This window comes from Falco cherrug, chromosome 7, assembly GCF_023634085.1.
Source record: "Falco cherrug isolate bFalChe1 chromosome 7, bFalChe1.pri, whole genome shotgun sequence".
Taxonomy (NCBI): Eukaryota; Metazoa; Chordata; class Aves; order Falconiformes; family Falconidae; genus Falco; species Falco cherrug.
Genome location: NC_073703.1, coordinates 9,984,001 through 9,998,793, shown reverse-complemented (window position 1 = coordinate 9,998,793; position 14,793 = coordinate 9,984,001). Strand labels below are relative to the sequence as shown.

Here is a 14,793-nt window from a genome sequence, read left to right as displayed (position 1 = left end):
AAATGACTGTTTTTTCAGCTGGTTATACTCTTCTGTTGTGAAGCACAAGGTTTGTGTGTGGACCTTGATGTTACTAACTTCAGCCAGGCAAAAGGGACACCAGATGGCAGCTTTTGACCATCAAATGGAGTTAATGTGGAGCTGTGAGAATGTGAAAGAACACTGGACAGTCACAGAGGGCACCTGTTGTGCCCAAGATAGTTCTCACCTTGGGTTTAATACTGAAAGACCCAAAGGATTGGATGTTATACTACATCTGCACTGTACTGCAGCTGTTAGACCTAAAAAAAAAAGACTAAAACGGTGTTGTTTCTTGCATGAACTCGACTCATGCAGGTTTCATACATTCATAGATATATAGCATTGACTACTAAAAGCTATGAAACAATTGCTGAGGAAGTGACTGGGAGGAAATAAGCTGTATCAAATACAAAACTTTTTTCCCCTTTCGTAGGCTGGAGTGTATTGCCCGGGATGCTGAGCTGGTGGATAAGTCTGTGGCTGATCTGAAACGGTTAGGAGAACTCATCCACAATAGCTGTGTGTCAGCAATGCAAGAATATGAGGAGCAGCTGAAAGAAAACCCCAGTGAAGGTAAGCAAGAAGGTTGTGTGCTGCTGTTATGTTTTTGGGGGTGTTCTATGGAGCTGGTGAGAAAACCGTTCCCTTGCTGGATGGGGAGGCATGCCACACTGCGATTTAAAAGCGAAGAACAAGGACAAACTTAAACTGCCTTCTGCCGGGCAGCTGTCAGTGAGAAACCCTTGAGTTTTCTCAGACTGGAAGGTGCCATTTGGGTCTTTTGGCTTCTGCTGAACACGAGTTTTTGTGGGGAGAGGCTGAAGTAATCAGCTTATTTAATGCTGTGCCACAAGGCAAAGCAGATCATGTAATGCTGTGCCACAAGGCAAAGCAGATCATGTTTTAACTGCTGCTGAGACCAGGGAGTCGGAGCGGTGCCGTGTACTCTATGGTAAAGCTGCATCCACTGTTAGCCCTTCCCAGAGCTGGCATTGTCCCTGCTCTCTGTATGGCTGTTCTGTGCTGTGGGTCTGGAGAGACACGGTCTGGGCTGGATCTCCTGCTGGGTCCCTGCCTGTTGCAACTAAACAAAACTACTGAAGCAACAGCTCCAGCATGCTTAGATGTATTTTTAAGAAAATTGTACTGGGAGGTGTTTAGATTACAGAGCTAAGTAAGTTAGTGAAAGAAAACTTACATTTTAGGCCTGCCTTAGCAGACAGCCTTATGTTTGAACAGGAGATTGCAGGCAAGGCCTTGATCTCTGTGTGCCTAGACATTTTTAGAGGCGCTTCTTTCTGTCGGAGTTCTCTGAGTTGCTGTGTTTTATTGTTGAGCAGGGAAAGGACCTGGTAAAAGAAGAGGTCCTACTATCAAGATTTCTGGTGTCCAAGTCAATGTGAAATCCATCATCCAGCATGAAGAGGAGTTTGAAATGCTGCATAAATCCATTCCCACAGACCCAGAGGAAAGGAAGAAGTGAGTCTGGCTAAGCAGGCAATGTAGGAAGAGGTTCAGGGAATTTGGATTTTGTAGTGGAGAGAGCATAGCCTAGATATGTGGCTTTGCTTTATCCTCCACAGCATTAAAAGTAGCTTCTGTTTGAAATGCCTTCAGGTACCGCCTGACCTGCCGTGTCAAAGCTGCCCATTTTGATGTAGACTGGGGAGTGGAGGAGGATTCACGCTTGTTAGTGGGAATTTACGAGCATGGCTATGGAAACTGGGAGCTAATTAAAACAGATCCGGAACTGAAGTTATCTGATAAGGTGGGTCACTTTGCTTGTGCCTTACATTTTGGGTCCATTGCAGTGTCCATAGAGAGCATTTGATTCACTCCAGAAACAGATGTTTATGTTTGTAACCACTCCAAAAATAATAATAAATAATAATGAGGAAAACAGTGACCTCTATGGAATGTTGCAGGCTTAATGGAAAGCAGAGTTGTGTTATTTGATTGGCAGTAAATTTTCTCTGAACAGTACCATATGAACCACACTGAAATGATGCAGGAGGAAAACTGTAATGCTGACATGTGTGGTTACATGCACAGTATAGAGGGTGCATTGCATAATTGTGACTTAATATTTCCTTGAGCATCTCACAAGAAGCTGCGTCTGAATTTCTGTGTGGAAATAATTTTTCACAGATTTGACACTGCTTATGTCAAGACTGGTGTGTGTTAGCTTTGAGGGTATAGTTACATGACTGGCCACGGCAGCAAAGCCAGCTGGAAAGGCTCCATCTAGTTCCTCTGTTCTCAGTCATTCCCGTAAGAACTGTTTATGGGGTCCATGTTGAAATGATCCAGGTTAAAAATAAGCCTCCATCCGTTGTGTCAGCACAATGGAAGGAGAGCAAACTGCCGCACAGTGCTGAGGAACATCAAGAATCTCTACGCCAGCTTTGCTGCCCATGTGCTACGTTCTCATGACATCCCTGCTAGTGTTTTTAGCAAAGATCAGGCTGTGGCTGGGAGCCCTCCCACGTGAAGTGCAGAGAGGCCTTTTACAATGCGAACAATTGCTTGAGACATGCCAGCCAATTTCCAGTGAAGTATGAAGGTAACCTCGTGGGCAAGCTGAGATACTTCCTCCACAAAGTGACATCTTGCAGCCTTGTTTTCCGCTAAAAATTCTGCATCTGCATCATTGCTGTAGCAATGTCTCAGGTTACCGGAGGGGACCAGCCTGCTGTGGCAAGGCTGTCACGAACAAATCTGATGTGTCACGGAGAGGAGACTCAGTTTTGCAACTCAAGGTCCCAAATACAGTTTGCAGAGTTTTGGCATTTTTCTTTTCTTTTTGTTTTCACACACTTACAAGAAAGATTGTAGCAAATATAGAGCCGCCATGGGGTCTTTTCACTTATGCAAAAGGCCAAGGGGAGGGATGCTTGCTTGCTGGGAGCTTTGCTCTTGGCTAAACAGGGAGAATCTGTGTGGGAGCTGGAAGAAATGCTTGAATCTTCTTGTTCTGCCAGAAGGTGCAGCATCTCCAGCCCTTTGCTGGGCCTGGAAGGACTGCTGCTAGTGTATATCTCTCTTGTCAAGGTTTGATAGGTGCATGTGGATTTTTTTTTTTTTTTTTTTTTTTACTTCTTTATCAAAGATCCTGCCTGTTGAGACAGATAAGAAACCTCAGGGAAAACAGCTCCAGACCCGAGTTGATTATCTACTGAAACTGCTGAAGAAAGATCTGGACAAGAAAGAAAACATGAAAGATGGGGAAGAGGTGAGATGTGGCTGCTTGATTCTGGGGGTTTCAGGATGAGTGGTTGGCTGATAGTGCGAGACAGCCTGTGTTCTCAGGTCACCGAACATCATCTATGTGAAAGAGTATGGACTTGTCTGATTGTGTTGCGATACTAATTATCATTTCAGTAAGGGGCAGGTAATTACGACGCTTACCAAAGGGCTCGGGTTCATCAGGCTTCCTGCCACCCTGCCAAGATGTTCAGGACATAGGGTATGTCCCCGGGGTAGTAGCTGTAGCTGTTTTCTTGCCCTGACTTGTTCTGTGTTTTCGCCACCAGGGCAAGCTAAAGAAGAGGAAACCACGAGTAAAGAAAGAGAACAAGGCTCCCAAAGTCAAAGATGAGCATGGGAATGAACTCTCCTCTCCTCGGCACTCAGACAACCAGTCAGAAGAGGGTGAGGTCAAGGTGAGTCAACTTGGTGGATAATGGCTTTTCCAGGTTTTCTTGAGCTGTGTTGTGAGAAGCATGCCTAGCAAACGCTCTGTGGAGTTGGGGGACACTACGAGCTGTGTTTCCCAGGAGACTGGCAAACTTGCAAAACCATATCTACAGCTGTCAGGGTGAAAGAAGGACCTTTCCCACCCACTCTTTTAGGTTAGTGCCTGAAGTGTTTTGGGGGATCCTAGAATGGCCACACACATCCACATACTGACTTGGAGGAAAGGTCTTTTCAGGACAAAGTCTGTTGCCCTTATAAAGGGGAGAAAGAAGAATTGTTTCCCTCTTCAGTACGTCAGCCAGTGGTGAAGCTGGAGTTTACCAAGGTCATGCTGTTGCTTGGAAAACCTTCTGTCTTTGAGTGGTTTGGCTTGTAGTCTAAGGCTTTTTGTTTGTGTGCTGATCAGTATCTACCTTAGGGGCTAAGCGTTCTCCAGCGCAGCTGGCATGGGAAAGCAGTGCTTATCTACAGTTTGCCAGCTAGTTAGAGACTGGGGCTCCGTCTATTTTTTTTAATGCCCTTTTGTGAGGGCTTGGGTGGATCGCAGCTGGTTAAGCAGGGCTTGCTGTCTGGTTAAAGAGGTGTGAGGGCAATTTTGGATGGATCTCAAAAATTGCCTGTGTTTCAAGGATGTAAGCTTTATGGAAGAAAGTATATGTGAGGTGAGGGACTCCAACTTTGTGCCGCGACTGATTTTCTAGGAGGATGGCTTGGAAAAGAGCCCAGTGAAAAAGAAACAGAAGAAGAAAGAGAACAAAGAGAACAAGGAAAAACAGACTACCACTAAGAAGGAAAAGGAAAGCGATAAAGAAAAAAAGAAGACAAAAGACAAGAAAGAAAAGGTATGTGGTACTCTCAGGAGCAGTTTAAAGAGATAGAACAGAAGGGCAAGCTATGATTCATTAAATGCCCTGTGTGAAGAGACATCAGTGAAACACTGTGGGGGGAGGTATTAGCCCTTTTTCAGCCCTCCTGAATTCTTAACTGTGAAGAATTGCAATGAAAAGTAGAAAAGGCAATATATCGTAAAGCTTGGTGGAATGTGAGCAAAAAGGAAGAGATTTTGTCAGACTATCTTTAAAGTACTGCTGTCCCTGTGCCAGTGATATGGCCAAATAGCTGATGCTGAGGAAGGAAAAGGGAAGAGCCTGGAGCACTCGGATCAAAGTTGTGTTCAGCTGCCATTTATCACAGGATTGGCAGCTCCTTGTCTCTATTCCCCTTTAATTTAAACTCACCCTAAATAATCCAAGTGTCCACACCATCAAGACTGTAAGTTCTCCTTGTTGCTGTTCAGGACTCCCCAAAATGAGTGTTTCAACATCAATGGTATGTTGTGGACTAAAATGTCCCTTGAATTGTGGTACAGCTGCCCTGGGGCTGGGTTCAAATAAAGGCTTCTATAATAATGCCCTGAAGTACCTGTCCAAGCAACGGGTATGTGCTGCATTCCCAGTGTGTTTTGGCACTGAGGTCATAAGTGCAAACCAAGAAGTTTTGTTGCATATGTAGGGGACAGTTTGCTTTCCAGTGATTTTTGGTATGATGTTGACTCTAAAGGACTTTGACTTCAGATAAGTCATATAAATCAAAATTTACACTAGCAGGCCATGATTTGAGATTGCTTTCCGGAGGGTCTGAGGACTACTGACATCACATGAAGTTGCAGATCCTCATAGACATGAGGCTAGTCTGAGCTCTGTCCTTTGCAAGGGATATATATATTCTTTAGCTTAACCTCTTTTCCAAGTCTTCAGTGTTGGTTTTCTCTCCATGAGTATGAGTTTCATATTCATGTCCAAAATGTTAGCTCTGACTTCTCTACTCCCTCTGGGATGACGTAAAGCTAAATAGAGGCACTGCAGCTGAACAGTTTGAGATCTTGGGAGGAAGGCTGTAGGAGCAGTGCCCAGGATTTAACAGCTGCCAGTAACAATAGTGCAGAGGTTGTTAGTTGGGTCGCTTGGGATCCTGCAGTCTGGCTCATCACGTGATGTGTGTAATTTGTCCTTGTAAAGCTTAAAGGTGGTGACGCTAAATCTGGAAGTAAAGGGAAGAGATCGCAAGGTCCTGTCCACATTACCGCTGGGAGTGAACCGATCCCCATTGGAGAAGATGAGGATGATGATCTGGACCAAGAAACATTCAGCATAGTAAGTGTTTTCCTCGGGAGATGGGAGAGTAGTGGTAGGGAGCTCAGCAAGGCAGCTGGGGTTTGATTACATGTTGTCCAAGGACGTGGTTTAGGTGTCAGGGTGTGAACCCCCTCCTAGTGCCCCACAGTGATTTCCTCTGCCCGATCTGTGAGCGCGGCAGAACAGCCCTGTGCGAGAGTGGTCCACCAGCCTCCTCTGCGCCAACCAGCTGACTGCTGCAAGTGGCACTTCAACTGGAAGAAACTTCAAACCTCTTCCAGCTCCCAGTTCTCACCAGGCGATTGCACTATTAAAGGATTCAGATTAACTCCCTTCACAATTCTGCTGTGCATGAGCGCACGTGTTCATCCCCTCCCTCTGCCAGGGATGCCAGCCAGGGCAGAAGGTGGCAGCATGTCAACAGAACATGCAGAAGGGCTCTCTTCTTCACCTGATAAGTTTCCACCACTCGTTTGGAAGCCCTGGGTTACAGAAGACCCTGCAGCCTTATGTGGCAGCGTGTCTCTCCTGTAGAAGCCAGGGAGCCATTGCAGCTCTTCCAGGTGGGGAAATACAGGAGAATTTTGAGGGCGGCCTTGTACGGCTGTAGGAGGTACAGAGTTGTCTGAGCTGTAAGCACGTCCCTGGTTGTGTAAATGCTCTTGCAGCAAACACACCTGCAAGGCTTGTTGTAAAAGTAGCCTTTCAGTAGAAGTGGTCATGGCAGACTCTCCTTGGCCTGACTTACACAGATTTGCGTTTACGGAACTGTTCTCAAAAAGTGGTATTTCAGCATTTCCCTGTACATTTGCTGCAGGTCCTGTGTTGTTTTTGTCTGGTTTTTTTCTTTAACTTTCCCTCTGTGATGCATGAAAGATCCAGTCAGGCAGTAGAAACCTGTCTGATCCGCTGTCTGTGCGCAGCGTTGATGCGCACAGCTGATAAAGATGGTGCTTTCATCTCATGTCTTCCAGTTTTGGTAAAAGCGATAGATTAAAGCAGCCACAGATGGGGGTGGACAGGGAGGCTATTGAGTGAGCGCTCCTCAGCTGGGGCTGTTGGTTCAGCATGTCGATGCTCTGTTACGCTTCCCTGCCTGCCGTGGGATCAGTGCAAGACACTGTGTGGTTATGGTTTGCAAAGCAAATTGTTCCCCTCTGAAAGGCAGGCGCAGTGGAAGTGGAGAGTCTCTCGGCTTTTCCTGATCATTTTCTGCAGCATGTCCAACAAATTGCTATTTTCATAGCTGATTTCTCCTTGCCTAATGGTCAGATAAAGTTAGTATCTCATGCTAATGAACTTCTTTCAGCTCTGTCTGATTAACAAGGGAACAGTGTAGACCCTTGTGCCAAATGGATCACTTTCTGCTCTCTATTGCTTTTTCAAGTGCAAGGAAAGGATGAGACCAGTCAAAAAAGCACTGAAGCAACTCGATAAGCCTGATAAGGGACTGACAGTTCAAGAACAGCTGGAGCACACACGCAACTGCCTCCTAAAAATTGGAGACCGCATCTCTGAGTGCCTTAAAGCCTACACTGACCAGGATCATATCAAGCTATGGAGAAGGTGGGGGATTATTTTGTCGTCTTTGGCTGGTCTGTGATATTTAAAAATGGTAGTCAGAGGCTGCTGGGTTTATGTGAATGAGTGTGCTATTTGCCTCTCATTTGATGTGTGAAATCTTGCGTTCTCTAGCCCGCTCAGTCCATGACCAGTCTTAGGTGAGGGCTTAGTCTGCAGTTTGTGCTGGTTTCATTTAAATTGGTTTCAGAGCTAGTTTAGACAAATGAGTGCAAACCTCTTTATTTTATTTCTAAGAACCTGGCTCCAGCTCTTCTGATCATCCCATCCTGAGCTGGGTTGAGACTGTTTTCCAGAGAGGGTGGAACTGATTTGGTGTTGGTCTGAAAGCAGTTGGCAGTTAAACTGCTGATGTAGCGATTAACAGAAAATGTTCGTGTCTTTCTAGGAACCTATGGATATTTGTGTCAAAATTCACAGAATTTGATGCCAGAAAACTGCACAAACTCTACAAGATGGCTCATAAGAAAAGATCGCAGGAAGAGGAGGTGAGATCTGAAGTACCTTCCCTCCAGTTGCTGTCTTAAAAGTTGTTGCACTTGGAAGTGTCAATACTTTCTTCCTCTTTATCATGGGCTTGCTTTATTGTTGTTGTGATTTTCTTAACAGTCTGGTTGCATTTGCCTCCCCTTTCAGGTGCCATTTCTCCCTTCACCTAACAACACTGGTCATTTTGTCCTGGCTGTTCTGACCAGGAAAAAGCGTTACTTGGTGTGGCACGTTGTGTTGAGTTGACCTTTAGAGAGACGAGCCTAGGAGTGCTGCCCTGTAGAGACAGGGCGTGGAAGCGGAGCTGCATGGGGCAGAACTGTGCCTGTCCTCCACCGCATCTGTGCCGCTGCCACTCACACCATGCTTGGGCACAGTTGGTTCACCAAGTCCTCAGGGGTGGGTGGCCCACAGTGTGCAGAGTCTACGGAAGAATCCAGAGCCTGACAGACAAGGCCATTGCTCACACAGTCTGAATCTTCTGGTGGAGTAGCAGTTGAGCTGTAACCCTCTCTTCTACCTTGCAGGAACAGAAGAAGAAGGAGGACATGTCCAGCATGAAGAAGCCATTCCGCCCAGAGCCTTCAGGCTCCAGCCGCGATTCTGTGATGTCCCAGTCTCACGTGCCTCACAATCCTCATTCCCAGAAGATCCACCTGCCCCCTTCCCATGCCCAGCAGCAGATGCACGGGCACCCACGTGACAACTATGGCCATCCAAACAAGAGACATTTCAGCAATACAGGTGAGCACGGGCAAGCCAGGAGAAACCATCTCTTCTGACCTAATGGCTGCTTGAAGTTGGACTGTTTGATCCTTCTGGCACTTGCGGCTGGTCAGGTTTAAAGGTGGAGGGATGGAACATACGTTACCACTGTAATTATTGCTGGACTAGAAGACACAATGATACAGTGATGTAAAGAGTATAAGAACAGGACAGAGTAAGATTTTCTAGAATAATGATAAACAAATTCAAAGAATAACATTGGGCCCATGTAGTTTAAGGAGGGGAAGGTTAAAGGGGCACAGCAATAGTTACAATTTCTTTGAGAATTCAGCAAAGTAATGGGCTTAAACTGAAGTATGAAAGACACTTACTGGTGCTTTCCTCACTGCAGACCGAGGAGAATGGCAGAGGGATCGAAAGTTCAGCTACGGTGGCAACAGCAACCAGATGTGGGGTGGGGAGCGGCATCACCAGTATGAGCAGCACTGGTACAAGGACCACCACTATGGGGATCGGCGATCTCGTGGAGAACCCCACCGGAGCTCTGGGAACTACAGACCAAATAACCTCTCCCGCAAGAGGCCATACGAACAGTACAACAGTGACCGAGACCACAGAGGCCATCGAGATTATTACGACAGGTAAGTCCCTTTCATCTCAGAAAGGCTGGGAGGAGTCTGTAGTGATGCATCTGGCCACGGCGGCCAGGCTTTCCTCGGGGAACTGATCTCCATCCACTTGTTTTCTCTCTGCAGACACCATCACGATTCTAAGCGTCGACGATCCGATGAGTTCAGGCCTCAGAACTACCACCAGCAGGATTTCCGACGGATGTCAGATCACAGGCCACCCATGGGATACCATGGCCAGGGACCTTCGGACCACTACCGGTCCTTCCACACAGACAAATCGGGAGATTACAAACAGCCTCTCCCTCCACCTCACCCTGCAGTATCGGACCCTCGCTCACCCCCCTCTCAGAAATCCCCTCACGATTCCAAGTCACCTCTCGATCACAGGTCACCTTTGGATAGGTCATTAGAACAGAAAAACAATCCAGATTATAACTGGAACATTCGGAAGACATAAGGTGACTGAGAGGGGGGGAAGCGCACGTCTGAAATACTTGGTTTGATGCAACAGAAACTTTGAACAAGCTGCTATCATCTTGCTGGGTCAAGGAGGATTTTGGGGGATTATAAATGGAGGAAGATTTTTCACTAGTTCTTTGTTCTAATTTGGATTCCCGTTTCCTTTTCCCTCTTCTACCATTGAACATTGGAACCAACCTTGCTGCCTCATTCTTGTTTTGTTTGCGTTTCGCCAGTCCAGTGGACCCAAGGGAATTTTTCCCAGCCAGTGTTTCCCCAAACTGAGAAGCTGGATCGATGCTGCTTAGGATTGTGTAGAAGGCTGTGTGCCTGCTCTGACTTGATGTTATGTGACAGATGCTGCTTTGGGATTGGGGATAAACTGGTTGGGATGGGCTTGTGTGTAACCGGTGTAGATGATGGGAGGATGTATTCAAGCAGGGACAGGGGAGTCCTTCAACAGCCAAGTGTGGTTGAAAGAGGGCCTCTCGATGTCCCTGCGGAGTCCCTCCAAAGGAGTTGGAGCTATGCTGGTGACAATCCATTGCTTTACTGGCCGTATTACCATTTCCATGTCTTCATCCATTTCAAGAAACTGGTTCTGCTTTGATTGCTTTTGTGTCCCCTGCAGCAAGAAGAGGTGTGGGGGCTCTTCCATCTCCAGGGCTAAAACTGGCAAATCTTGACTCCGTGGGCTTTGGAATATGTGGGAAAAAAAACCCCTACTTCCTTAGCAAAGACTTAGTTCACTTCTAACCAGTAGGAAAGAAACTGGGGTGAGAACAGTATTTCCTGGTGGACAGGGCTCAGGAATTCGTAACAAAACTCCTCTACTCTTCTGACATGGGCAGCTTGGATGGTCCAGAAACTAACAGTTGCTGGTTGGGAGCTGCAAGGTCAGAAGATGCCTGTGGACATCTTGGGGATCCTGAAGCTCCTAACCTCCCTGCGCCACTGAAGTGCTCTAGTCTTTGGGCAAGTTATTTTTTTTCTGTGCTTCATGAAACAGTGATCACAAACCTTTACTGCAGGCAAAGGATAAGGAATGTTAGAGCAGAGTTAAATAGTAATCCATTGGACTGGTGACTGTTCAGTGAGTGGTCACCTTCCTGCCACCATTTCAGCAGTAACTGAATTGCTAAAGGTACCTACGCCGAAAGACCTTCTGTCTGTCTAAATTGGAAATAACGCCTGGGGCCTTAGCACCTAAGTGAGCAGGGAGGGAATGAGGATTTCAGGATTGGGTCCCTAAAAATCCTGGGAACAAATGTCTTAAGAGCCCAGCATGGCAAAGGGGAAAGAGGAGTCTGCAGCCCAGCTCAGTGAACTTCAGAGCAAACCCTTCTCCGAGTATTTGAGCCACAGCGTGTGATGCAGAACAGTGTCCAGCCTGGTGAGCGGTGTGGTGAGAGGGGTTGCACACAAATTGCTGGCCAGAAGTAGCTTGGGTGGTGGTTTTTCATGTCCTAGGTCTTTGTCCATAGAGTCGCATCCCTGGAGACCACAAAACTCCCCCAGCAGCCGGGCTGCCGGGGGCCTGGTGTCTGGGGATGCGTCATCTCCCAGAGCTCAGTATTAAAGACCAGGCTGTTCCAGACTCCTCTTTTTGGTTGGGAATAGAAGCTGGGCCTCCTATTAAGATGCCAGTATCTGACCCTAACAAGCTGTGATGTCCTTGCCCTGAAAGACTGAGGGGAGATGGGTGTTCAGGGCCGGCTTCCTGACTCCAGCCAGTGCCTTGGCAGGTGCACACAAAGCAACACTAATACCCCCATGTGCCCCCCTCCATATAGTGCATCCCCTGAATCTGCTGCTGTCACTCCTTCCTGAGCCTACTGCTGTAACGGGACACACGGGAAGTGTTTTGCTCCCCTTTTTGTTTTTATTTCGCAAGTTTTCCACCAAATGCAGGTCAGTTTTGCTTCATTAGGGGCACTGTACTGCCCTGAGAAAGTGTTACGCTTCTGTTTACCTGTGCGAGAGGAGGTGAAGGGAAGTCTTCCACAGTCCCCCTTGGAGCTGCCGGGGCGATGGGAGCTGTTGAGACAGCATGTTTCTGCAGTGTTTCTCACTAAGCTGTGATTGCAGGCGCGCTGGCTGTGGTATTCAACAAAGAGGTCCTTTCTTTTCAGCGGTATTAGCTTTTAATGTGAAAATGGAAGAAACATCGATGGGCAAAGAGAATTGCTCTTTTTGTTCACCAAGCGGTGCTATCGTGATGGAAGGTTTGTGCCATACACCTGTAGCAAAAGGCAATACTGGCCAGACCAGTGTTACGGTTGGTGCAGGAAAACTTTGAACCCCAGCAAGAGGCATTTTCTACGTCCAGATGTGGGAATTTCTGCTCATCCTGGGCTCCAGGTATGAGGTTGGTTGGGGTTTCCTTCTTGTGCAAACAGCAAAAGCTCTACCCACATCCACTGAAGAGCTGTCCCTGCTGTCACGTTAGCCTGACACTGAAGTCATGTGGTTTTGTTCCCTGGTGGTGGGTGGTCTTCTCTGAGTTTGCTTTTAATGAAGCTGGAGAATTAGATTTGAGAGAAAGTCCTCCCTGTGCGCACACACACATACATTTTATGTCCCCTCAACGTAAGCACCATAACAAGACACGGTCACTTGGGTGTGAGTGGGATCAGAGGGGACAGGTCCACAGCCATAAATTTCACTGCAGTATTTGTGTCAACATTTGGTACAGCTTTTCCTTCCAAGACAGCTGCGAGATTCCATCTAGCCTCTTTGCAGGAAAAAGTAGCAACTTGCTGGGCTTTTATTTAAAAAAAAAAAAAAAAAAAAAAAAAAAAAAGGTTTTCAGCCTAACCCCTTTGGAAATGGTGTAAAGTTGTGATTTCATAGGATAGGAATCCAGCGAACTGAACCTGCTGCTGGGACAGGTGATGTGGTGCCCAACCAAAATGGATACTTGACAGCACTCTGAAGTCCTCACGTGAACAGTTAAATGATCCACACAAAAATACTACTCTGCTTTCACCCATTTCCTCCGGACCTCTGCCTCCCCTCTGGGGAGAGAAGGACTCTTACTGTAAAAAAATTGGACTTTTAAACCTGTTGACTAAAAACAGTAATTAATATTAATTTATATTTGTGAAAAAAAAAAAATGCCACTGTCCTAGTGATTTCTGATGTAAATACGTTGTTTATATAGTATGTATTAAATTTTCCTACATTGTAAAACTGCTGTACTTTTGATTCTTGTATATTAAAAAGTGTTACTGAGATTTTCAGAACCGTGCCAGCGTGGTGTGTCTGGGGAGGTCCCGCAGCCCCTCGGTGCAGCAGCAGGTCTGGTGGAAGCGCAGGGTGAGCATGGAACCCCGGGGCTGTCTGGGGCTTGCAGGGCCCTTCCCTGCCCGCTGCGGCCGTGCTGCCGTGGCTATGGTTATCGTGCAGGAATAAGCTTGTTCTTCTCAGCTGGTTTATGTAGTTTCACAGTCTGCAGTGACAGGGACCTGGGAGCCCCTTCGGATGGGAATTTCTGCCCAATCAGAAGCGGTGCATTTCCACCAGGATTTCACTGGGATGGTTACTGATGTTGATGTGTTTTTCCAATCTCCATCTCTTCTGGCTCTCTGGAGGTGCGTAAACTTCTTTTTGACCCTTTCTGGGGAGAATTCCCCTTTTCTCTAGGAGAAGTGCTGCTCCCGCTGCATCAGTGGAGTTCTCCGCTCTGTCCCCAGCCCCTCCTGGGCAGGCCATGCCTCTCCCCAGGTGGGATGTGGTGGCATCCTGCAGGCTGCTTACCCTACACCCACGCACACCGAGGCCCGCGCGGCAGGACAGCGCAGGGATTGAAGCCGTTCCTCCCAAGTTAGAAAAGCTCATTGTAAAAAGTGCTTTTCGCACCTGTAACCACTGGGTCCGGCCCTTCCCAGCCCTCTCTGCTGCTGCTGAGCCGAGTTCCAGCCCAGAGTGAAATTTCACGGCTGTGTTACATACCCCTGAAAGATGGATCCCCTCATGGGAAGAGTGACTGGCTGTTGGCGGGGGGGCTGCGGGGGGAGGAGGGGGCTCGGCAGGAGGGAGGCGCAGGGGCCATGGGGAGCTGGTGCAGGTGTCCCTGCCCTGGGGACAGCACCCCGCCTGAGGCAGGTGAAGGTGTCTGCTTAGCTCTGTGCTGGCTCATCTCTTACCCAGGGGTGGGTGCCGCGGGAAGGCTGGAGACGCGGGGGCCCGAGGAACTGGAGCAGGGGGCGGGTAGGGCTACGGGCACCCCGATGCCAGGGCCGTGGGCGTCCCCCTGCCAGCCCCCAGCCACAGCACCGCGCTGCCAACACTTACCGAGGGCCTCGAGGTCGAAGCCGACGGGGACGTGACCCCTTGGCGTGATGCAGCTTCCCACATCTCCTGCTTGTGGTCCAGTCGGTCCCATGGGAGGGTCTCCTCCGTAAAGGCACGGTGCGTGCAGCGCGGCGGCCGCCCCCGGTGGCTGCTGCTGGCCCCCGGTGGCTGCTGCTGGCCCCCGGTGGCCGGCAGGGCCGCTGTGCAGCGCGGGGGTCCCAGCCCGGCCCCGCCACCCCTTTTTCCTCAGGCCGCACCGGAGCGGACCCTCTAGAGGGCAGCCGGTTCCCAGCAAAACGCCGTTTCTCGGTGCGCTCTGCTCCGTGGTGGTGCCGTTCCCAGGCGGCCGGGTGTGAGGGGCGGGTGGCCGCCGCGTCCCACGCACCCCGAGCGAGCGGTCGGACATGAAGCTGGGAGCAGCCGAGGCTGCGGCCCGGGGCCCGGGGCCGGGCTGGGGCCCCCCGGCTCGGGGATGATGGGCTGGGGCCCGGGAATGATGGGCTGGGGCCAGGGGCCGGGGACGACGGGCTGGGGCCTGGGGACGGGCAGGTGCCGCCAAAACGGGCCTTAAGGGCCTGTCCGGGACACCCGGCTGTGGCACCTCAGCCACCGTGCTTCAGGGAGGGCCGGGGCGGGACAGGACCCTGGAGCACCCAGGGGCCTGCAGAGGCTGGGGCTGCACCCTCACCGGCCATGGCCTGGAGAGCAGTGTGAACCTCTCCCAGATGCCACAGGGACATTGCTGCCACCGCTGCCCC

The 14,793-nt window shown here is 49.0% G+C and overlaps 1 protein-coding gene across 22 annotated transcripts in view; it reads left to right on the top strand.

Annotated features, from left to right (window-relative positions):
- The window catches only part of CHD2 (chromodomain helicase DNA binding protein 2), a 94,744-nt gene extending 84,807 nt beyond the window's left edge, over nt 1-9,937 (top strand). For all 22 annotated transcript variants that reach the window (XM_055716424.1, XM_055716422.1, XM_055716421.1 and 19 more), the window contains 12 exons: nt 455-594; nt 1,362-1,500; nt 1,639-1,789; nt 3,131-3,253; nt 3,555-3,683; nt 4,419-4,559; nt 5,736-5,870; nt 7,240-7,418; nt 7,822-7,921; nt 8,450-8,666; nt 9,040-9,289; nt 9,404-9,937. In XM_055716424.1, the coding sequence (XP_055572399.1) occupies nt 455-594; nt 1,362-1,500; nt 1,639-1,789; nt 3,131-3,253; nt 3,555-3,683; nt 4,419-4,559; nt 5,736-5,870; nt 7,240-7,418; nt 7,822-7,921; nt 8,450-8,666; nt 9,040-9,289; nt 9,404-9,737 (2,038 nt within the window). In that variant the 3' untranslated portion in view covers nt 9,738-9,937. The remainder of the gene's footprint in view (nt 1-454; nt 595-1,361; nt 1,501-1,638; nt 1,790-3,130; nt 3,254-3,554; nt 3,684-4,418; nt 4,560-5,735; nt 5,871-7,239; nt 7,419-7,821; nt 7,922-8,449; nt 8,667-9,039; nt 9,290-9,403) is intronic.
- The last annotated feature ends 4,856 nt before the right edge of the window (nt 9,938-14,793 follow it).